General features: G+C 32.1%; 1 protein-coding gene across 3 annotated transcripts in view; it reads right to left on the bottom strand.

Annotated features, from left to right (window-relative positions):
• LOC101894449 (ceramide kinase) overlaps positions 1–24,204 on the bottom strand; it is a 29,718-nt gene extending 5,514 nt beyond the window's left edge. The window contains exons 1-3 of one of the 3 annotated variants that reach the window (XM_059122678.1): positions 24,158–24,187; positions 23,182–23,287; positions 81–565 (exon numbers count right to left, since the gene is read on the bottom strand). In XM_059122678.1, the coding sequence (XP_058978661.1) occupies positions 81–366 (286 nt within the window). In that variant the 5' untranslated portion in view covers positions 367–565; positions 23,182–23,287; positions 24,158–24,187. Of the gene's footprint in view, positions 1–80; positions 566–23,181; positions 23,288–24,157 lie in introns of all 3 variants that reach the window. The other 2 variants (XM_059122679.1, XM_059122680.1) reach the window with 2 other exon arrangements.
• Positions 24,205–25,709: the final 1,505 nt, after the last annotated feature.

Genomic DNA, 25,709 nt, shown 5'->3' with positions numbered 1-25,709 from the left:
CTAACACAATTTGTGCCTGTTCTCCCCCCATTCTTATGGTAAGTATCATGAGTGCAAGGGTTTGCTGCACGGTAACTCACCTTTTTGAGCTGCAGCTACATTAATACCTTGTGCTGCTACTGTTGGAGTCAAAGTTTTCTCGTTTATCCCTGAATTGTTGATGGTCTGGCAGTGTTTAGCATCCGATCGCTCCCACACAAGGTGATCATAGTTGAGTAGTACTTTGTAGCGTTTCTTCTTAATTTGAAAAGTATTCAAAAGTATGTCACAGCTCACTGATTGATGATGACGCTGCTGCTGCTGCTGATGCCGTTGTTGTTTACTTTCCATATTTTCAGTGTGGGATTTGTGGTTACTCGAAACCATTTTTGCCGTTTACATTTGCTGGTTTTGTGAATCCACCGTCATTGCCAAGCGATGCTGGATAACTAATTTATTATTACTGTTTTTGTTTGTTTGTTTAATTGTTTAAAGTGGATGACTATGGGATTTACATTCACTGGTAGGTATGTATGTCGAGACTTTTTTCACCACCAATGTTGTTGCGTTGTGTTGGAATGATGCGCTAAAAATAAATAAAAAAATAAGGATGGGTGTTATTGTTCAGCGTATTCAAAACTAGCTTAACAGGTAAAAACTTTTAAATAACAATTAACCCGGTAATTGTTAAAACAAATATGAAATGGTGTTAAATTCGTAGCAGACAAATATCATAGACACTCAGCTATGTTTGTTGTGTTCAAATAAACATGCATGTGTTGAAAAGGGTGGGGAGACCTACAGATTATATTGATCAATATGTAGTTCAATATGCTTATATCTATTCTAAATGCCTATAATTAGTAGTCGGTTTGAAGGGCCCAAATACATGATAGACGGCTATGATTTTCATAAAGATTGCTATTAATGGGAAGAATATAAGGTGTGTCTAGTTACCCTAAAATTTGTAACAATTGTTACAAATTTTTACTGGAAGTCGTCTGTTAACCCGAAAGTTCCGCAAAAGAGAGCGGTTGGAGAGAGAAAATTTGACAGTTCTTTAAGTGAGAGTTTGCAAATTCTTGCTGGACAAAATTCTTCTTGCAATAACTTGCAACTCTTCTTCTTCTCATTCATCAACATTCAATCAGATGTTTTCTATTGGTTGTTTATTTCTTTTTGTGCTTTCAATTTGAAAGTATTTTTTTTTTTTTTGGAATTAACAAAACTAATTGTTTTTGGAGAACAACTTTACAAAATGCGAAAAACGTAAATATTAATATTTAATAAGAAAATAAAAGACTATTTCCAACCTTCCAATGACACGTTTATTTTTAAGCTTAACGTAATTTAAGAGGATTTATTTGAAGCTTAGGTAATGGATATGTCAATTTTAATTCAAGTCCAGTGTGTTAACCCGTTTCTATGTTAACATACTGTTAGACAAACGCCATTATCAATACGTTTATATGATTCCCGGTAACACATAAAATCTGTCTTTTTTTACTCATATTTTTATTTCATTGCTAATTTACTTTTTATTTATAAGACTTGTAAAGTTAGTTTTGCTTCCTTTCTTTCAATTCTTCTAATGGGAGACAAATTGGTTTGTTTTGACAAATCAGCTGATTTGTTGCAAGCTTCTGCAGGAATACCGTCTGTTTACTTTTCGCATTTTCCTTACAAAAGAGAATAAAACTACCTCACTCTCTCAGAAAGATATTGCTGGACAATTCCTGCTGTGAAAGTAACCAGACACACCTATTATCCAGGAACATTAGTTGTTCAGTAGTTTTGTAAACAAACAAAATTAACCAATCTATCTGAGCTATTTCGTTCATTTAGGTGGCAAATCCAGTTAAAAAAATTGTCCATACGTAGAACACCATTGCCCATAAAGTTGCAGGAATATTAGGTATTTTTGTGAATGGAAATGGTATAAGTTTTTATTTTATTATTTATTCTTTTTTTGAATGAAAATGTAAAAACAAACAAAAAAACTGCATCAAAATATTTCTGCTGCTGCGATGCCCGTTAAAGCTGTTTTGTTATCTTTTTGCAATTTTTATTCTCGAGAGAAAAGAAATCGTATTTTCCCAGTAATTTCTTACTGAGTAAATGTTACTGGGAAAGTAAACGAACGAACCTATTATAAATTGCAGACCAAACAATGCATGGTACAATGATATAAAGGTAGGGCTATGATACCATATGATTTCAATTTTTTTATTTTCTTGGCTTAATATGTCATCTATATTTGTTTATGTATGTGTTTTCTTTTCAATAACAAAAAAATTGTTCAGAAAACATTCAAAATCGGGTGTTTTCAAAATGTTTATTTCAACGTATGCATCGACAAAATCTAGAGTTTTTGTAGCGAAATAATCCTTTAGAGATATATAGTACATGATTTTGAAAAGAAGTGCTGGCCTTTCATTCAGTTATCGCGGTTTTCAAGTATTTATTCAAAATAAATGCAACAAGTTTTTTGATTTTTTATTGTTTTGATACAAATTCTGACATTACAAGCCAAACAGGTAGACCTCTATACTTGTAATTTTTTCAAAGTTGACCTACCTTCTCTTCATTGAACCATGAAACAATGGTACAATAAGGAGGTAGAACAGCTTCGTAAAACTACAGAAATACAGCCATGAGACTACGCCCGCTTCCTGTCAGAATTATTAAAAATTATAGGCAACGAGTTGTTTTCATTTAATTGATATTTGTTGGTCATTTCTAAAATGTGTCAAATGGCGCGAAAGGTGAATGAAATGCCTGGATGTTCCCTCAAAAATATGATCCTAAGTGTTCAATCTTTCAATTCCATGGCAAATCTCGTTAATATTATTAATGTGCGCCCCGCAATTTAAATTTCTTCCAATCATTGATTTTGAAAATATTTCGTTTTTATTTTTCAAAACAACAAATACATACACAAAATGTGCAGAAGTCGGGCACACTTAGAAAAAAAAAAATTGTAATCAGCTAGGAGCTCTACCTTACCTTTTTATTGTACCATGGGTCAAACCTTAAAAAGAAAATCGGACGGTGTTTTTATATGAGCTATACAAAAAACCATTTTAAATAGAATTGTTCTTGCGGCAAAACCTCTACATTTTAATTTGCTTTAAATTCATTTTTAAAAATTACACAAGTAACAAAATCGACTATAAATTTTGCGTTCCATATACAGATATTCTCATTTAATCGTCCATAAAGATCAACAAATTATATAACAAGACACCAAATTAAAATTTATATATGATTCAATGAGACACACGTAAAACCTGCTGTACATCGACACCTAAATTACGCTACGCATTTTATCGTGATTCGTCATTTATTTGACGTATATTAAAAACAATTGACAATATAAAACACGCGTTTTAAAAAATGCGTTCGATGTAAACAACCCTTATGTGAGTACATTTTTGGATGCCCTTTAAAAGTAATCACTATTGTTTTTGGTGGGTAGAGAAATCAAATCGGAGGTATGTATTTTTTAACAATTTTTACAAATTGCAATAAATTTTCATTCAAAAAATTTTAATTCCATACTTGGTTTGACAGTTCATTGTCCCAGCAGCTGTGTCGATGCGACGACCTGTATTCTTCTACTACACTACCTGTATTCGACTACCTATATTCTTCACTATTGCATCAGTAGGTTAATCTCGGAATTAAAAAACGATTAAAAAATATAAAATTATGGTCAGACACCCTATGCAATCACGGAGAACTACATGTAATTTTTGTGACAGTTGTTAATTTAATTTTAAAAACAAATATGAATATATTAATGTAATTTACAAACAAGTAATATAATTTATTTTTTTGTCGCTTATTTCAAAACAACCAATTAAAGTTAATTAAATTTTTGCAAAGATAAGGCTATTACAAATTGCACATTAAATATCGAATGAAATCACGCCATGTAGACAGGCCGAGCTTAAATGTTTTAGTAAACGCTTTTAAACAGCATCTGATAATTTAGTTGATGACTTATAACACTTTAAATACAAAAAAACTTATGTTTTCGATAATTCAAAACAATGTTATGCCTTTAATGACGGTTAATTTTATATTTTGCCTAACTAAATGCGTGTCATATCATCCACCATAGTTTGAATGAGGATGAGATCAAGTATATACAGACATTTACCACGTATCCAACCCGTTTGCGTCGCATTTCGCCTGTTCTTCAGACTGAATTATATATCGGAGTCATATCTATATGTATATATTTGAGAGGTAATTTTAACCAATTTTTAATGAATGTAATAGAAGTATTTCTAGGCTATGTAAGATGTTTCGTGTCAAATATCATTTATAATGGTGGAATGATATAATAGGGTTCTAACATACACATGTAGTATACAGGGTGAGATGAAAAAACTGCAACCAACTTCAGACTGCTATCATTTCTAAGCCACTCGTCCGACACCTGTTAAAACTTTTCCAGTGACAGCTCATTATATTGTTTACAAGCGTACAAAAGCATTTTGGTGAGAATTTTCCAGAAAAAAACTTTTTCGTGATGGAATTCAAGCGTGAAAGTGTGATTTCATTATATTTGTCTGGAAAACCACAAGTGGCTATCGATATAAAGCACTCCAGCATCTATATGTGAATAAATCATTTGTGTCTCGTACCATCGCTCGTTACCGTAATACTGGTAGCGTAGCCCGACGTTAAGGAAGTGGGCGGAAGAAATCAGCAACATCAGCAGAAATGGTTCGAAAAGTAAAGAAGCGACTTGATCGAAACCCGCGTCGTAGTTGCCGAAAAATGGCTCGTGAGCTGAACATATCGCAATATTCCATTCGACAAATATTGAAAAGTGAGCTTGGGGTAAAGCCATTGAAATTCCAATACTTACACCGCAACAGAAAGAAAATAAACTTAAAAGAGCTAAAGATTTGCTTTGCTTGGCCGAAAGTGGTAAACTGCCGAATTTGGTTTTCTCCGATGTACAGCAGTTTGTAAACAAACAAAATGATCGTGTTTACATGACAAAGAGTTCAGCTGAAAATGTGCACCTTCGGTTGGCCACTAGAGCTCAAGTGCCGGCCATGGTGATGGTGTGGGCCGCCATAACAGCCGATGGTCGCTCTCCGCTCGTAGTAATCGACCGTGGCATCAGAATAAATGCCGAATATTATCGCGAAAATTTTCTGGAGGGTGTATTAATGCCTTGGACATGCAAACATTTTGGCCGCAGAGCTTGGACATTCCAACAGGACTCAGCACCATCGAAATCAGCACGCGCCACCCAAGAATGGCTACAAAATGATGTTCCTCGCTTCATTTCCAGCGCACAATGGCCACAAAAATCTCCGGATACCAATCCGTTGGTCTATTGTGTCTGGAGTATTTAGGAAAACAAGGTTGGCACCAAAAAATACCAAAGTGTCGATTACCTCAAGCAAGCGCTTCGCCGGGAATGGGCCAAAATACCGCAGAGCAACATTTGGGCAGCGGTTTCATTGGCCGTTTGAAGGCCATAATTCGTGCAAAAGGTGACCAATTTGAACAAATCTAAACTTATTCTAAAATTTATTACTATTTCCGACATTTTTTGCTTTGATTCAATAAAATTTAAAAAAAAGTAAAAATTATAGAGTTTGATTTTGTTGCATGTTTTTTATCTCACCCTGTATTCATATTTTATCCGATTTCATCAAATTCGGCGAATATCTTGTGTCAAATATCATTGTTATTATCAGACAATTGCAAAAACAATCAATGAAAAGTCTATATTATTGTCTATTTCCCGCACATTTGTTTATGTTTTGATTTCTTTTTAGCAATTTCAATTGTTTTTCTTTTTTATGTGTTCGTAATGTCAAAAATTGTTAACATTTTCTGTCGTCGAAAAATGCTTGGCACTGGCTGGTAGTATGCGGTAGTAAACTAAAACTGTGATTCAATACCATTTGTCAGGTTACTTCGTAAATTCTTCTTTGTTTGTGTTTTTCTTTTGTTCTCTCGCTTATTTCAATTGTTTCTCTTCTTAATTCGGTTGCAATGTCAATGATTGTTGCCGATGCAAAAATGTTTACCAATTTCAGGCAACAATAAACATGTTTTAATAATTATTTTTCAGAAAATAAGCATTTAACATTGTATTATACCATTGAATAACATATTTTTACTACAAAAATTGCAAGATTTTACTAAATGTTGTTTAACTGTTTGCAATATTTAGACGTGAGAGAGATTTTTCTCAGTTAACTTTACAGAATGTTTTTTTTCTGTCAAAAATAAGAGTTTTTATACGTTTTCTTATACGACGCATGGAAGAATTAAGAAGGTAAAGTCATACAATCATATGTTTACATTTTTTTTAATTATTAATTTGACAACATCTCATTGTCAAAATTTATATTTATAAATCTATTGTATACACAAAAGTGAGAGATGGGAAACGGTTTTTATTCAATGAAATTTGACAAGGAAAATTGCAGAAAATGCTGTATAATCTTATTTAAAATGACGTTACCTTCATAATTTTACCATGATACGACGTTAATCAGGGGTTTTTATGATATGCATTTTTCAGCAGTTTTAACGTATTGAATAATATTTCATTCAAAATTTTAAATTTCAAAATTAGTTTGACTGTTTAGAGCCCCGGCAGCTGCGACGACGACGCAACTACCTGTATTGTTGTAATATGTACCTATTATTAGTAGGTAACAGCAAAACCCAGCTGATTCGACTATAATGTAATCAAGGCCTATTACATAGGTCGTCCGATTAGCCCAGCTGATTTCACCCATTCTGTCAAAATACATTTGTTTATATTTAGAATTCGCCGAAAAAAACATCTTGTGATGTCATTATACAATAGGCCTGTCTGGTTATTTTCCTGAAGTAATTGTTTAGTAGTTTCTTTCTGAGAGTTTTATTCTCTTTTATTCTCAGCTGATTTATGAAAAAACGAAGGAAAAAAAAAGAAATGAAGTACACACAAATTTAAAATAAGCCGTAAGACTATACAATTAGGCTTTTGATTACTAAAATAAATATGTTTTAAATGTGCTTCGGAAGGAGGACAATAGCAAATGATTGCAAGAAGAAATTTGTCTAGGAAGAATTTGCAAACACTCAGTGAAAGAATTCCTCTCTCGAGTAACTCTCTTTTGCAGAACTTTTGTGTTAAAAGTAACAGTCGTTAAAAATTTTAGGGTAACCAGACACACCTAATTCTAATCTGGCTGCTTGACTGCAATTGCGATTTTTCTCCATTCCCAAGTACGAAGACGCAAGGTCAAAAAAGAGCACAAATTGCCAAAATATGTTTATTGAAACGTCTTGCCTTCTGTTTAATTTTAATACTATGCTCGTGTGCTTTGTTTCGTATGCTTTACTTTCTTTTTTTTTCTCGTAGATGTTTACAAATTCGCCACAAAAAAGATAAATAAAGGCGAATTAATATTCGCTTTAGAAGAAATTTTGACAGTTCGAAGAAGTAAAACAGCTGTTGTAAAGGCCCTTTACACGACCTAGTAAATGGGCCTTGAATGTAATATTTGTCAGAAATTGCATACACACCAAATAGTGGCAGTAGTGGCGTGGTATCATGACATGACACAATATAATATAATATAATATAATATAATATAATATAATATAATATAATATAATATAATATAATATAATATAATATAATATAATATAATATAATATAATATAATATAATATAATATAATATAATATAATATAATATAATATAATATAATATAATATAATATAATATAATATAATATAATATAATATAATATAATATAATATATATAATATATATAATATATATAATATAATATAATATAATAAATATAATATAATATAATATATAATATAATATAATATAATATAATATAATATAATATAATATAATATAATATAATATAATATAATATAATATAATATAATATAATTTAATATTATTTATATTTTATTAGCATTAAATATGGCTTTGACTCTATATTATGTCAAATCCATATTTAATACCATCTCTACAGTGATATAAGGCATGTTTTAAGATATGGATTACAATACCATTCAAAATATCTAAAAACACCTTTGCTCTTTTGCTTGTGTTTTATCTGGGCTTCGCTAAAAACGATGGAGAGATGTTAAAATACGACTTTAATGACACAAGTTCAAGTTCAACACACAAGTGACCTTCCAAAATTCACGACTGGTTAATAATTATTTTTGTATTTATGTATGTAGCTGTTATGTTTGTAGATGTTAATAGCCGAAGTGAAAAGGTAGGTTAGAAGGCACTTGTACATTGGGCAGGCATACACAAAAACGTGTATGACAGAAACAATTTCATGTTTCAATTTTAAATGTCTGAGAATAATATAAAAGTTATTCCAACTAAGAATTGAATCACTTTAATGATATTCTTATAAAATGTTCATGTATTTCAATGCGGGCTTTTTGAACTCTTTACAATTTGGTCCATTAAGTTTCTGCTTCCGAGTGTTAAACGATCTAATGTACAAATAGTTTACAAAATTAGTTAGCGGAAGTATTTAAAGGTGTTTATATTGTTTACTTCGTCTTTCTGTTCACAGGTCATAAATTCAATTCTCCTAAATAAATAAAATCGGTCATTACTCACGACAACACAACTTTACTTTATAACAAAAATACAAATTTAAGGCAGTAGCCGAAAATGAAAAAAAAAAAAAAAAACACAGACTTATTATTTCTTTTCCAAACACTCGCAGAGATAAACAAGCTAAGTACACAATATTAGGGTGGTGTGTTAAATTCATTATTGAAATATTTAAAAAAAAAACTCATTTTTCACCCATGCAATGTATGTTTTTTTCTCTTTTAATTTATGACACCAATAACGAGTCACTGTATATTTACCATATTGTGCCTTTAATGATGCTTTTGACATGGGTGTTTATGCATCTAATAGCATGTTTACAATAAAGCTTTTTGTCAGATTATCCTTCTTTACTGGGATTTTTGACGTATACGCAATGGAATTGGCAATTAAAATTCCGCTGGTTGTAGTAAATCCAGTAAATTGTAAACATATCATGATTTTCATATGATTTATACAAATATCCACACATGTACAAAAACCTGTAACCCATCTAATGTGCAGTTATTAATTTCACATTAAGTACAATGCCATATACTAATTATTATTGTTATTATTATACCTCTACCACTACCCTTCATACACCGCTATTCCATTCGTAGGTTACCAAATACTGGCCACGTGACTTATGCATTTTAAATTTTCTTTGATCTATGGACAATTTGATAAAGAACGCTTAACATAGAACGACAATTAATTAGACCATTGTCGGTGCGTGGTCATTTAATAATCCCCGGAGAATAAAGTTAAATGGAAATATTACTCACATAATTAGTATAATTAGAAACCATAGAGTTCTTGTCGACATTGAAACTATGTATTTACAGAAAACAATGGAATTCATGAATTAATTGTCAAGATACCAAAATTTGTCTTCCTGACGTAGGCGTTTCGATAATTGCAAAATTATCAATAACACACTTCCCCAATACCTGAATTTGAACACATGCTTTTAAATATATTAATGTTACCGATATACGTCAAAGTTAAAATTTTTTTTAAGTTGAACAATTCTAACATATGTAGAACTTATTTTTGTTTTCTTTTTTGAATGTTGAATATAAAAAGGATTATAGAAAAGTGTGAATGTGTGCAATTGGAAAACGTTAATTTTTGAAAAATTAATTTTTCTTTTAGAATTTTACTGTAATTTTCTTAAGTTTTCCTGACGACATAAACCTTGCTTACTTGGGAACAAACAAACGAAGAAGTGAGAGGAATATAAACAAAAATATAAGCTTTTCATTGAAGATTTTGCAATTGTTTGGACAATTGCCCGTGCGCCTTTATCACAGTGATACATTTTAGTATTTTGACAATTCATAGATGAACTATTGTAAGCGCAGTTTATTCTTTTCTTCCGAATTAAAAGAAATCCTAGGCTGGAAATACATAAAGAGCATATTTCGTTGGCTTAAGTCCCCGGCTGGCTTCTTCGTAGATGAACAAAGGAGTTTTAGGTTGAATTAGTTCGATTTTGGGCCTAGGCTCCTTTCCTGGTGCAAACATATGTATACAATTTCTTGAAAATAACTCATTGTCAAAATGTATATTTATAAATGCATTCTTTATACACAAATCAGAGAGGGGAACCTGTTTTCAATGAAGGTCAATTATTGAAAATGCAGAGCTGGATATCATTTTTTAATCTGTAATAAAAAATTTCATGACGGAGTCTCAAACGCCAAACTACAAAATAAGTAGTTGATAAATGCATCTAATAACGTCATAAAATGGGCAAGTATTCATGATATATAATAGTGAATCTATGAGGGCCCGAAATGTGAAATTACACTATCGTGATTTCAACAGACAGGAGATAACTTAACGCTGATCAATGCTATATATATTAGATATTAGAAGTAAGAGATAAAATCTAGTGTTGTTATAGCGTGTTTAGACACAAGATATTATCCAATATCAGGATTTATTTGCTTAAACCGGATTTATTCAATTCAATATCTTCTCACGTACGGAAAGCATCAAGGTACACTCCTTACTATTTTATTTACTCATGATAATACACATGGTAGAACTAATAAGGTAAGGTCATGCAATCATACGTTTACAATTTTTTTAAGTATTTATTTATTGGCAACATCTCATTGTCAAAATGTATATTTATGGTGGGAATCAGAGGTGGGAATCTATTTTCTAGGCAGTGCATTTTGACAAGGTAAATTACAGAAAATGCAGAGATGGGTATTCTTAATTGAAATGACTTTACCTTCTTAATTTTACCATGAGAATACATTCGAAGATGCACTATTTCCCTTGCAAATGTAAACAAACACCAATGTAAATAAACACTTATTTCCCAACATCAATTGTGTCTATATTAGGTTTTTTGCTTGTGCATGTATACGTAAACAAACATCAGCTGAGCGGTATTTTTATCCTCCTAAGGGTGTATCCATGTTAGAAAAATATATGTAACTGTATCGATACAGCTGCTGAGACAATGAACTGTCAAATCAATTTTGGAATTAGAAAATTTGGATGAAAAATAATTGAAATTTGTAAAAATATTTGAATCTTCATATTAGCACTACCTACGATTGGCGTAGCAAGAGAAAACATATAAAAATCTACATATTTTTTAGAAAAACATTAAAAATTTCTTGACATATCAATGTTCCCAAGCATTGAAGCATCTGCCTGTATTCTTCTACCATGGATGTAAACATTTTACCATAGTGGGGAAGTTTAATATTTGTGCACGTTACATTGAATTTTAAGTTAGGCTCTTATATACACAATAGAGACGTGGAATTCTAATTTACCTCACAATTGTCTCAATAATTCCAATCAAGCGGTACCTACATTTTATCTAAAAAGAAAAGAACGCACTGAGAAATCTATTATCTATTATCAAATTATCAAATTATATATTTTAAAGGGATTAAAATATATAAAATGGACTTATATGGCGTTTATTGGAAGGAGCTCGATATAATACATCTGTGACGGTTTTGTTTACCAAATTGCAGCTCAATATGGAATGGAAAATAGAGTAAAGGTGTAAGTACATAAGAAGCTTGAAGTCATGGCTAGGCATATGACATTTCATAAAGGGATTACAGAGCCGTCGTTTTGCATTATAATTTGACAATAATATGCCTAGCCATGACTTCAAGCTTTTTATGTGCTTGCACCTTTACACAAACTGATTTGACTTTAATGCATCTGCAATTTTAATTTCGAGAAGTTGCAAACGAATGACAAAATGTTGTTACTTGACAATTAATTTTTTTATCGCGATTGTAAAATATAATACAATATGAAATTCGTATATCGATATGCAATAAATATATAATAAAAACATAAAAATTGCGTCGTTTTCCTTGAAACGCCAATAATTCCAACGACAATAATAAATTCTTTTATCGATGTTCCTGGTGTGTACCATAAACGAACGGACAAGCGATTTTAACTGTGTGTGTATGTATTTTCCAGATAATACATTATTTTAGGCCTGCCTTATACCATTTAGTCAATTTGTTTAGTTTGTGAAATTCTGCTTACCCAAATTTAAACTATTGGTATTGAAAACTATCGGTATTGAAAATAAACTATATAAGTCTACGAAGTGTATGGAAAAAATGACAATACCAGCAGAAATAGTTCGAAAAGTAAAGAAACGACTTGATCGAAACCCGCGTCGCAGTGGTCCGTGAGCTGAACATATCGCAATATTCCATTCGGCAAATATTGAAAAATGAGCTCGGTGTAAAGCCATTGAAATTTCAAAAAGTGCAAGAACTCACACCGCAACAGAAAGAAAATAGACTCAAAAGAGCTAAAGAGTTGCTTCGCTAGGCCTAAAGTGGCGAACTGCCGAATTTGGTTTTCTACGTCTCTGATGAGAAAACATTCGTTGTGCAGTAGTTTGTAAACAAACGAAATGATCGTGTTTACTTGCTAAAGAGGTCAGCTGAAAATGTGCCCCTTCGATTGGCCACCAGAACTCAAGCGCTGGCCATGGTGATGGTGTGGGCCGCCATAACAGCCGATAGTCGCTCTCCGCTCGTATTAATCGACTAAAGCATCAGAATAAATGCCGTATATTATCGCAAAAATATGCTGGAGAAAACAATTTTGCCGAACACCTCTCCGCTCGTATTAATCGACTAAGGCATCAGAATAAATGCCGAATATTATCGCAAAAATATGCTGGATCAAACATTTTTGCCGAACACCTCGGGCATTCTAACAGGACTCAGCACCATCGCATTTAGAACGCGAATGGTTACAAAATGAGATTCCTCGCTTCATTTCCAGCGCACAATGGCCACTAAAATCTCCGGATACTAATCCGTTGAACTATTGTGTCTGGAGTATTTTGGAAAGCAAGGTTGGCACTAAAAATACCAAAGTGTCGATCACCTCAAGCGAGCGGTTCGCCGGGAATGAGCCAAAATACCGCAGAGCAACATTCGGGCAGCGTGTGACTGTTTCATAAGCCGTTTGAAGGCCATAATTCGTGCCAAAGGTGACCAATTCGAACAAATCTAAACTTATTTAAAATTTGATGCAATTTCCGACATTTTTTGCTTTCATTCAATAAAATTAAACAAAATATGTAATAATGATGGCGTTTGACTTTGTTGCAGTTTTTTTTATCTCACTAGGGTATTAAAATTGGTTTGGAAGCCCACACTTTGGTAATGATTTTACTGCTTAAAATGGCAACAGGCGTTGATTTTAGATTAATATTTTCTACTTTTTTTTGTTAATAATATAATTTTGTTATAATATTATAGTTAATAATATTTTTTGTTAATAATATTAATTACCTTTCACTGCTTAAGTTACATTATATTCAGTTTATACTTTTAATTTGATCGATACATTTTTTTCTTTACGAGTTCCATAATTTGACCTTATTTTTGTCGCATTGTTAAATTCTTATTGTAGTTCTTTATGTGGGAATTCTTGACTTGTTTTTATTATATCACAACAAAGCAAACAAAGAATAACCTCTAAAAACTTGTTTTGTTGATCGCTTGTAAAAACTTGTTAACGTCGTCATGGCACCTCAAATCTCGCCTTCTTCTACTTCAGTATGTATTGCCGAAAGAAATTTATTACTACAACCAAATGGACACAATCCGCTAAATGTTATTGTTGAAGAATTCTCCAAGACCGGTTTATTTAAAGTTTACGCTTTCTGTTATATGTATGAATTTGCGATGGTACTTATGAGAGCAGCAAATTCCGGTTTTAGTATTTTTCCACAGCTTCTAGTTATGACTCAAGTATTTAATGCGTCTCCATTTTAATTAGTTAGGAAGAAAAAAACTAAGTGTATTGCGACTGAATGTGCTCAGATGGAAGGTTTTACAATAATTATTTAAATAAATTATGCATTGCAATAGTTGAAAATCTTTCCACAACTAAAGGGGAAAGTGCATAAAAGGCTTTTTAGCCTGACTTAGGTCATCGGCTGGCTTCTTCGCAGATGAACAAAGGAGTTTTAGGTTTACCTAGTTCGATTTTGGCCATACTCAATTTTTTTCTTATCCGAAGAAGCCAGCCGACGACTTAAGCCAGTCAAAAAAGCGTTTTTTATATTCTCTTCTTAAGAAAAGAAGTTCCACGTGGAACTGTTTTAAAATATTGAATGTACACATATACAGGGTGAGATAGAAAACTGCAATAAATCAAGCGCCATAATTTTAATTTTTTTTAAATATTATTGAATGAAAGCAAAAATGTCGAAAAAGTATCAAATTTTAGAATAAGTTTAGATTTGTTCGAATTGGTCACCTTTGGCACGAATTATGGTCTTCAAACGGCCAATGAATGGAACCGTCGCATTCTGCCCGAATATTGCTCTGCGGTATTTTGGCCCATTTCCAGCAAAGCGCTTGCTTGTGGTGATCGACACTTTGGTATTTTTTAGTACCAACCTTGCTTTGCAAAATACTCCAGACACAATAGTCCAACAGATTGGTATCCGGAGATTTTGGTGGCCATTGTGCGCTGGAAATAAAGCGAGGAACCTCATTTTGTAACCATTCTTGGGTGGCGCGTGCTGAGTGCGAGGTGCTGAGTCCTGCTAAAATGTCCAAGGTCTGCGGCCAAAATGTTTGCTTTCCCAAGGCTTTTATACACCCTCCAGAATATTTTCCCGATAATATCACGGTAACGAGCGATGGTACGAGACACAAAAGATTTATTCACATTTAAATGCTGGAGTGCTCTAACGATAGCCACATGTGCTTTTCCAGCCAAATATAAAGAAATCACAATATCACGCTTGAATTCCATCACGAATATTTTTTTCTGGATAATTCTCACCAAAATGCTTTTGTACGCTTGTAAACAATATAATAAGCTGTCACTGGAATAATTAGAAATGACAGCAGTCTGAAGTTGGTTGCTGTTTTTTCATCTCACCCTTTACATTCACTCGGACGTTGTACTCCGATGTACTTGTTGTTTACATTTCAACAATAGTACTTGCATAGCAGGACTCACTTTTTTACAATGGAAAAATTTCAAGTAATTCTTCCTTTGTCTCTTCCACATATGGTTGAATCGTTAAGCGGTTAATTACCTCTCAGAATTTAAGATGAAATCCGTAGATGGTTTGATTTCACCTGCCAAAGAACAGCTTTTATTTCAAATTTGTATTCAACGCGGGTTACGAATATTAATTAATTCTATACACATAAACTGACACATATTCTTGCTTTCATTAAAATTTAATGCTGTTTAGGAAATTTTTGTCATATATAAAATCTATTTGTATATTTTTGCACTCAAATGTGTGTGTGGAACTTGCATATTATTAGGCCTATATGCAATGTAATTGAACTCTCTAAGCAACAGAAACTCACCTCTTATTACTGCCGAACCCCATGAATACAATGTGTACATAGGTATATACCTACATACATACATAGGTAATTAAATATCGATAATGGAATTTTTATATGCCTTTGCCGGCTGCAGTTCATTTCATAAACAACACTCTGACGAACTTCTCTCCACCACCCACCTCTCACGAAGAGTTCATCAGAAAATACAAAAAAAAAACAGATTTCTCCATGCCTGTTCATTTGTTTTTATTGTAGACACGTAAACGCTGATTGATTTTTGTTTGGAAGGCGAGTACAACTGTTCTGGATTCCATTAATTGGCATTGCTTGGAGAAAAACAATAAAAACAAACAAAATTCTCTAAAAACTGTTATCTTATTAAGTACATAAAATTGTTGTACACCCTACAACACACTGTTAAATATTTATAAATTGAACAACTTGTTTTTTTTTTAATTTAGAAGATTACAGGGCTTTCGAATTTTGTTGTCAAAATTACTCTGACAGAACTGATTTACCCAGAAATTATGGGAACGCAGAACTAGTAAAAACATACAAAATTGGTGGCCATTATAATTCAATATCATAAAATCAATCTAAAGTTGGCAGCCGTGTTAAAATGCTTATATTTACGTAATGAGACGAATTATAGTGTATTTAGATAGCCAATGGTATCCGGATAAACCCACATTATCCGGATTTATTGCTTATTGCGTTTAGGAGGGCGCATGGTAGAAGAATACAGGTAGATGTATCAACGCTTGCGAACATTGATATGTCAAAATGGTTTAAATGTTTCTGCAAAAATAAGTAGATTTGTATATGTTGTCCTGTACTACGTCAATCGGCGGTTGTTAGGAGATTAATTTTTAACAATTCTTACGAAATTGAATAATCGTTCATTAGAAAATTTCAATTTCAAAATTAGTTTGACAGTTCATTGTAACAGCAACAACAATTTTTACAAATTTGAATAAATTTTTGGTTTGACAGTTCATTGTCCCAGGAGCTGTGTCGATGCGATGCGATGTATTCTTCTACTCTGGGAGGACGTAAATGTCAATCAGCTGATGTTCGAGAAGAAAGAGAAAATACGTGTTCATTCATATTGGGGCCGTTTGCAAGGAAAATAATGCACTTTCAAATGTATTATCTTGAACAAATACAGGCTCTGTTTCAGATCTACAAAAATTTAAAAAATTGTACTACGATAACTGTAATTCAGTACCAATACAAAAAACTGCGATGCATTTCGTTAGTATGAAGACTATCCACCGGATTTTAAATGATTTCGGTCGTAAGAAGATATATTTTCGTGTGGTAAATTTGATTGAATAAATCCGGATTAAGCAATAAATCTTGATAATGTGAGTTAATTCGCATACAACTTGACATCGTAACGCGATATTAATGTACCCTTGTTAATAGCACGTTTACATACAAAACCGGTACCCGGGTTAAGTCTGTTAAATCACAAATAATAATAAATTTAACGCGTGTAATCCACAGTCAAAATTATTGTTATTAGTCACTTATCGGGGTTAACCCGGATAAAGATTTGTCTGTAAACATATATCAGTCCTAATAATTTACCAATCGAAATAAATGTTGACAATCGAAAATATACGAAAAAATTATTGTGAATGGCCACGGCTAACTCAGACAATGCCATGATAGAAGAATATAGGTAGACTCGTCGACACAGCTGCTGGGACAATGAACTGTCAAACTAATTTTGGAATTGAAATTGTTGAATGAAAAATTATTTAAATTTGTAAAAATTGTTGAAAAACGCAAATTATAATAGCCTCCGAATGACGTAGTATAAGAAAACATATAAAAATCTACTTATATTTGAAAAAACATTTAAATTTTTTTGACATATCAATGCTCCCAAGCGTTGATGCATCTACCTGTATTCTTCTGCCATGGACAATGCTCACAATTTCGTTAATTAACGTTTGCGGTATGCTAACGACCAAAATAAAGTAGCAAGGCCCTACTGAAAGCAATGGTGTTGCCAAACTTTATTTGAATTTTTTATTTATAATTTTGCGTTTCCATTTTGTCGAATTTTATGGGTAACCCAAAAAAGAACTCTACTACTGGACAGATTTCACACATAGCAAGCATATATATAATTGAACAATGTTCTTATAAATATAAACACCACATAATCCCACAAAAAAAACATTCACCTAATATTGACGTCATAGGAAATAATAATTCTTTATTCCTCTTTTATTTAAAAATGTGTTCTCCTACTTTTTTAACGGTTACCTCTATATCAAGTAAACTGTAAACGTACTATTACATTTATTTTAGTGAAAAAAAAAAACATTATGTACCTATTTAGATCAATGTATCATCTTCCGAAATGGATATATTTTGGGATACTATTTACTTCAAATAAATAATATACGAAACATTAAAGACAGAATTCTCGGTCTAGAATTTTCTTCATTCACCATTTTTTGAACCTGACAATAAAACCATCTCTAAATGGAATGAATCATCACAAATCTTTTCCAAAGAAAACTTCATTTTGACAAATACTGATTTCAAAGAGCTGAACTTAAAAAGGGCAATCCAACATAAATTGGTTTCAATTTATATTTACGTGTGTCATACTTTTATAACATGTTTAATACCGCTTTCTAAACAATCTACTCCTTATTTTGTTGTCAAAATTACTCTGACAGAACTGATTTACCCAGAAATTATGGGAACGCAGAACTAGTAAAAACATACAAAATTGGTGGCCATTATAATTCAATATCATAAAATCAATCTAAAGTTGGCAGCCGTGTTAAAATGCTTATATTTACGTAATGAGACGAATTATAGTGTATTTAGATAGCCAATGGTATCCGGATAAACCCACATTATCCGGATTTATTGCTTATTGCGTTTAGGAGGGCGCATGGTAGAAGAATACAGGTAGATGTATCAACGCTTGCGAACATTGATATGTCAAAATGGTTTAAATGTTTCTGCAAAAATAAGTAGATTTGTATATGTTGTCCTGTACTACGTCAATCGGCGGTTGTTAGGAGATTAATTTTTAACAATTCTTACGAAATTGAATAATCGTTCATTAGAAAATTTCAATTTCAAAATTAGTTTGACAGTTCATTGTAACAGCAACAACAATTTTTACAAATTTGAATAAATTTTTGGTTTGACAGTTCATTGTCCCAGGAGCTGTGTCGATGCGATGCGATGTATTCTTCTACTCTGGGAGGACGTAAATGTCAATCAGCTGATGTTCGAGAAGAAAGAGAAAATACGTGTTCATTCATATTGGGGCCGTTTGCAAGGAAAATAATGCACTTTCAAATGTATTATCTTGAACAAATACAGGCTCTGTTTCAGATCTACAAAAATTTAAAAAATTGTACTACGATAACTGTAATTCAGTACCAATACAAAAAACTGCGATGCATTTCGTTAGTATGAAGACTATCCACCGGATTTTAAATGATTTCGGTCGTAAGAAGATATATTTTCGTGTGGTAAATTTGATTGAATAAATCCGGATTAAGCAATAAATCTTGATAATGTGAGTTAATTCGCATACAACTTGACATCGTAACGCGATATTAATGTACCCTTGTTAATAGCACGTTTACATACAAAACCGGTACCCGGGTTAAGTCTGTTAAATCACAAATAATAATAAATTTAACGCGTGTAATCCACAGTCAAAATTATTGTTATTAGTCACTTATCGGGGTTAACCCGGATAAAGATTTGTCTGTAAACATATATCAGTCCTAATAATTTACCAATCGAAATAAATGTTGACAATCGAAAATATACGAAAAAATTATTGTGAATGGCCACGGCTAACTCAGACAATGCCATGATAGAAGAATATAGGTAGACTCGTCGACACAGCTGCTGGGACAATGAACTGTCAAACTAATTTTGGAATTGAAATTGTTGAATGAAAAATTATTTAAATTTGTAAAAATTGTTGAAAAACGCAAATTATAATAGCCTCCGAATGACGTAGTATAAGAAAACATATAAAAATCTACTTATATTTGAAAAAACATTTAAATTTTTTTGACATATCAATGCTCCCAAGCGTTGATGCATCTACCTGTATTCTTCTGCCATGGACAATGCTCACAATTTCGTTAATTAACGTTTGCGGTATGCTAACGACCAAAATAAAGTAGCAAGGCCCTACTGAAAGCAATGGTGTTGCCAAACTTTATTTGAATTTTTTATTTATAATTTTGCGTTTCCATTTTGTCGAATTTTATGGGTAACCCAAAAAAGAACTCTACTACTGGACAGATTTCACACATAGCAAGCATATATATAATTGAACAATGTTCTTATAAATATAAACACCACATAATCCCACAAAAAAAACATTCACCTAATATTGACGTCATAGGAAATAATAATTCTTTATTCCTCTTTTATTTAAAAATGTGTTCTCCTACTTTTTTAACGGTTACCTCTATATCAAGTAAACTGTAAACGTACTATTACATTTATTTTAGTGAAAAAAAAAAAAACATTATGTACCTATTTAGATCAATGTATCATCTTCCGAAATGGATATATTTTGGGATACTATTTACTTCAAATAAATAATATACGAAACATTAAAGACAGAATTCTCGGTCTAGAATTTTCTTCATTCACCATTTTTTGAACCTGACAATAAAACCATCTCTAAATAGAATGAATCATCACAAATCTTTTCCAAAGAAAACTTCATTTTGACAAATACTGATTTCAAAGAGCTGAACTTAAAAAGGGCAATCCAACATAAATTGGTTTCAATTTATATTTACGTGTGTCATACTTTTATAACATGTTTAATACCGCTTTCTAAACAATCTACTCCTTATTTTAGAAAATTTCGAAAAAAAAAAATACTGCTATTAAGCAAACCTTCATTAAGGGATACCAAATCCGTACTCAAATTCTGCCGTCGTTTCCCTTTATAATTTGACACTAATATGCCTAATCATGATGCAAAGCTACTTATGTACCCTCACCTTTAGATTATTTAAAAACTAAAATTCTTAGTCTAAATATTCCGAGTCTTCTAAAGCTAAAAGTAAGTACAACACTCATAATTTAGAGTGTTACTCTAACTATTTACCTTAAATGAGAGGAAACTTTCAATCGAAACGTAACATTTTCTATAAATGCAAACTGTACTCTGCATATTGGGATAGTTCAAATTGTTCTTATAATATTGAAAAGGCAAGGACGAAGTGTCGAATTTTTAAATCTCGCTGGAGCACTGCTATCCTCCAGGTCCCGACAGTGTTGTCATATCGCTCTAAAAAAGATGGTATACGGACTCCCTCATAAATATTTTTATTGATTCAATGTTTTTATCATGGTAAAATGAAGAAGGTAAAGTCAATTCAAATTAGACTATCCATCTCTGCATTTTCTGTAATTTACCTTGTCAAATTTCACTGAATAAAAAGCAAGTTCCCATAAAATTCGTACAAAATACGACCGATTCCTTGCAATTACATTAAAGGCTCTTACCAATTGGCAATTTTTGACTCGTTTGCTGATTTTGGTGTTATTTAAGATGGCAATTTGCGATTCAACTTTCACATGTAAGACGAATTTTTTTTCGGATTTTAAAACGTTTGTTCGGTCATGTAATTTTGGGCCCATTTTACAAACATTCAACAAATAAAATTGAATCTGCCCAAACACAATTCCTCTTTGCACCAGACCTTGGATTAGTAAAAATAATGGGATGTGCAAAATATAAAGATACCGGATGCTTATTTCGGATTTTATAATCGTTTTGGGTATTTAAACTTTAATCCTTGGTGGGGGAACTAGCACAAGGAATGCTCCGATCTCTTTCATCTTTATAACGGACCTTGTGTTGATGGCAATATTGCGATTTCAAAAGACTAACTGGAATCGGTTAGTAGTTTCGCGTTTTTTGAGCCCTTGTGAGGAGGTACCAAAAGGAGTGAACCGACATATACCATTTTTACACCAGACCTTAGGTTAATTAGGATATTGTGATATGTGTAATTTGAAGACAATCGGACACTTACATCACATTTTGAAAGAGTTATAATTATACAAAATGTTGACCCTTTGTGTGGGAGGTACTTGATGGAGAGAACTGATATTGTCCATTTTCGCACCTGACCTAGCACTAATGCAAATATTTGGATATGCTAAGTTGGAGCAAAATCGGATTATGCTTCTCTTTTTTTGCAGTAATATATATTTTTTCTATATTTGAAGGCCAATAAAATAATTTTATTTAGTTATTTCTTTTTTCTCTCTTTATTATGTCCAATATTTATATTTTACACAAATCTGGTATTTTTCCATCTGTCTTTATGTACTAAATTTCTATAAATATGTGTATAGTGGTCCGTATGAGTTTTATAGTTTATTCTTTTTTCTGGTGGTACATTTATGATATGTAACATTTCTAATGTGAATCGTCTTTTATAGTTGTTTTCTTTTGCCATTATATCTACATCCTTAAAGTTCGGTCTATGTCCCGTTAATGTGCAATGAGCTGTCTTTTGTTGTAAAGATTTGTCTGATTTTTGATCCGATTTATGTTCGGAAAATCTAGTTTTTAATTTTGTTTTTGTCGTACCAATTTATACTTTTTGGCATATATTGGTTTCGTCACCGTTGCATGTTATCTTATAGTCTCCGTTTTAGATCTACTGAACCTATTGTTGACACTGTAATTGGTTTTTAAAGCTAATTGGAATTTGTTCTTATTGTACGCGTTCGATCTGCAAAATTTCTCCGAAAATCCAGGTATATACGTCAAAGATTTGTATGATATTTCCTTTTCTTCTCTAATTTTAACATTTGTATTCCCCTTTGCATGTTTTATTAAACAGTCGATTGTTTTTTGTGGAAAATCATTCTTTGTTAACATATGACTTATATTTAAAATATTATTTTGGTGGATTGTTGGTCACTTATATTGAAAATTCTTTGAAAATTTCGCCCACCAGCCGGACAGACAGGCAGACGGATATCGCTAGATCGACTCCAAATGTTCTGAAACGGATTTGGCCCAAAGACACCTAGGGTCTAAAACCGTAATTTCGATGAGACACGTTCTGGCCGTATCAAATGATATATACCCTCTCTAGCCATATGACTGGGGGTATAATTATTGTTTATTCACATTGGCGAGTGTCTGCAAGGGAATTAATGTTTCTTCAAATTTATTATCATAAGCAAAAACTAATGTTAAATTTATTTTATTATTGTTCTAATTCGAAACGTAAACAATTTCTTTGCGATTTTGAAGTGAACGGAAGTACCAGTGTAAAATCGCTGTGATGCATTTCATCGGTATGTAGATTCCGCACTGGAATTAAAATAAATCCGGTCGTAAGATCTATTTTTGTATGGTAAAATCTGGTTGAATAAATCCGGATTACGCAATAAATTTTAATGGTTTTGCTTACACCATACCCGGCTGCATAATTGATTAAATAATAATTTTATCACTTTATATTCTTGACCTTTCCCATATTGAATTTAGATATCAACTATCCTAAAACTGGTTCAAAATTTCTATTTCTTTTTAAATTACTTTGCGGTAATTTATATATTTTAGTAGACGGCAAGGTATTGTAAATTGAAGCGGTTATTTACTAATTTATTTTTTTTTTCTTTAAATATCATTATCGCGAAAATCTGCACTTCCCCGCACTGAATTGAAAACAAACGACAACTTACCTACCTAGTCAGAGTTGTTTCGTCGGTTGATTTTTTTATCTGACGTACGTTTGTATTTGTGTGTAGGTAGCTGTGGTTCTTTGTTTGGCAAATTATCTGAGTATCTCTGAAAGTTGTATTTAGCACAACGTTAGTTAGTATTTTATATTAGAGACCGGTTATTGTGGTAACATGTTTTCTCAATATGTAGTTTAACGAATGAATGCGAAAGACCGTAATTTAAAACGAGATTCTCTCAGAATTGTGGTGGATATGTTACAATGCGGAATGCATACACAAGCATTCAAACTATGGATAGGTATTTGCAATTATTAACACCGTGTCTCAGATACTGTATCCAATTCAATTACACGAGTGCAACCTCATTCCGTTGCCATTGTATGGGGTTCCAATGTTCTCAGCGTAGCGTAGAGTAGCAAAAACAACAACAACAGCAACAAAAATCATGAATTGTGCAAATAAACGGAATGTTTTACTGTTAAATGTTGTAATGTTCTTTATATAGAAACCTTCTCGACCGTGAGACTTGATGGCAATGAGGTTTTTTTTTTTGTTACATTGCAATTAATAATGTTTCGCTAGACCAGACAGGCAAACAATCCCTCTTCAAGTACCCTTCTGCTTTCATTTCGTTTTATGTCCGAGTTTCGTGATTATGTTGTTAGTGTTATTGGTTTATTGATTGCTTCCTTTCGAAAGCAGATGAATTATATTTGAGCACTTAGTATTATTCATTCATTCACAGTTTCGCCAATCTTCCGGCTTCATTTCTTTATTTATCAATGCCAAAAATTGAGCGTAATTGAAACTCTCGCACAAAATGTATTAATTTGCTTTCGTTGACCTTTTCTGTTAGATTTCACACATTCAATCTTTATAAATTATTTCGTTTACGAAGCCAGCAAAAGTGCACAACAAACATTTTCTAATCACGCGCAGGCCAACAAAAAAAACAAACAAACATTCAAACATGTACCGTAAAATTTTCACTCCAACATTAACGTCCGAGAGCAAGAATTCAACTGATGAGAGCGAGGCTCATAAAACAGTTCGTGTAAGTCACAATAAAAAAAACGCTATTGAGATTGAAAGACCCACACACTGTCAAAATGTTTGTTTACGTTTTCATACTATTAATTCACAATTGTATGCATTTGACAATACGGGTGAAATCAGCTGGTCTTATCTTAGATGGTGAGAGTGAGTGAACATGGTAAAGTAAAGTAAATTTTTTTTTGAGTATACCCCTGGTACAATGATATCAAGGTAGGGCTATGATACCATATGATTTCAATTTTTTTATTTTCTAGGCTTAATATGTCATCTTTATTTGTTTATGTATGTGTTTTCTTTTCAATAACAAAAAAAATTGTTCAGAAAACATTCAAATTCGGATGTTTTCAAAATGTTTATTTCATCGTATGCATCGACAAAATCTAGAGTTTTTGTAGCGAAATAATCCTTTAAAGATATACAGAACCTGGTTTTAAAAAGAAGTGTTGACCTTTCATTCAGTTTTCGCGGTTTTCAATTATTTATTCAAAATAAATGCAACAAGTTGTTTGATTTTTTATTGTTTTGATACTAATTCTGACATTACAAGCCAAACAGGTAGACCTCTATACTTGCAATTTTTTCAAAGTTGACCTACCTTCTCTTCATTGTACCATGAGTATACCCATGGCCCCATAGGAAATGTTGCTTAACTTCAAAGAAACTAGGAAACTCCACAAAAATTTGAATGGAATTTTGGGTTTTTTTTCACAAAATTGAATCTAAGATAGTGGGACACATGGTACCATGGTACAATGAATAGAAGGTAGGCCAACTTTGAAAAAATTGCAAGTATAGAGGTCTACCTGTTTGGCTTGTAATGTCAGAATTAGTATCAAAACAGTAAAAAATCAAACAACTTGTTGCATTTATTTTGAATAAATAATTGAAAACCCCGAAAACTGAATGAAAGGTCAACACTTCTTTTCAAAATCATGTACTATATATCTCTAAAGGATTATTTCGCTACAAAAACTCTAGATTTTGTCGATGCATACGTTGAAATAAACATTTTGAAAACACCCGAATTTGAATATTTTCTAAACAATTTTTTTGTTATTGAAAAGAAAACACATACATAAACAAATAAAGATGACATATTAAGCCAAGAAAATAAAAAAATTAAAATCATATGGTATCATAGGCCTACCTTGATATCATAGTACCATGGTGGGACAATATTATGTTATCAAAAAATTATATATTTTGTTTGCCCTTTAAGTGAAAAATATGCATTTCTATTGTCTCCGAATTTAAAATAATCTCAAATAATTTTCTTTTTTATTCGAAACAATTGACACACATATACAAACTGTGTATATGGTTTGAGAGAATAGGAGCACCAAAAGAAAAAACTAGTATTCGGGGGAAAAGTTCTAATTGTGCCACGAGTATGCCCGACTTCTTCCAAATTTGTCTTTGTATTTATGAAACAAAAAATGTTCAAAATAAATGTTTAGAAGAAACCATGGTAA

Source organism: Musca domestica, unplaced genomic scaffold, assembly GCF_030504385.1.
Source record: "Musca domestica strain aabys unplaced genomic scaffold, Musca_domestica.polishedcontigs.V.1.1 21, whole genome shotgun sequence".
NCBI classification, from domain to species: domain Eukaryota; kingdom Metazoa; phylum Arthropoda; class Insecta; order Diptera; family Muscidae; genus Musca; species Musca domestica.
This window is presented reverse-complemented; position numbering and strand designations above follow the sequence as displayed.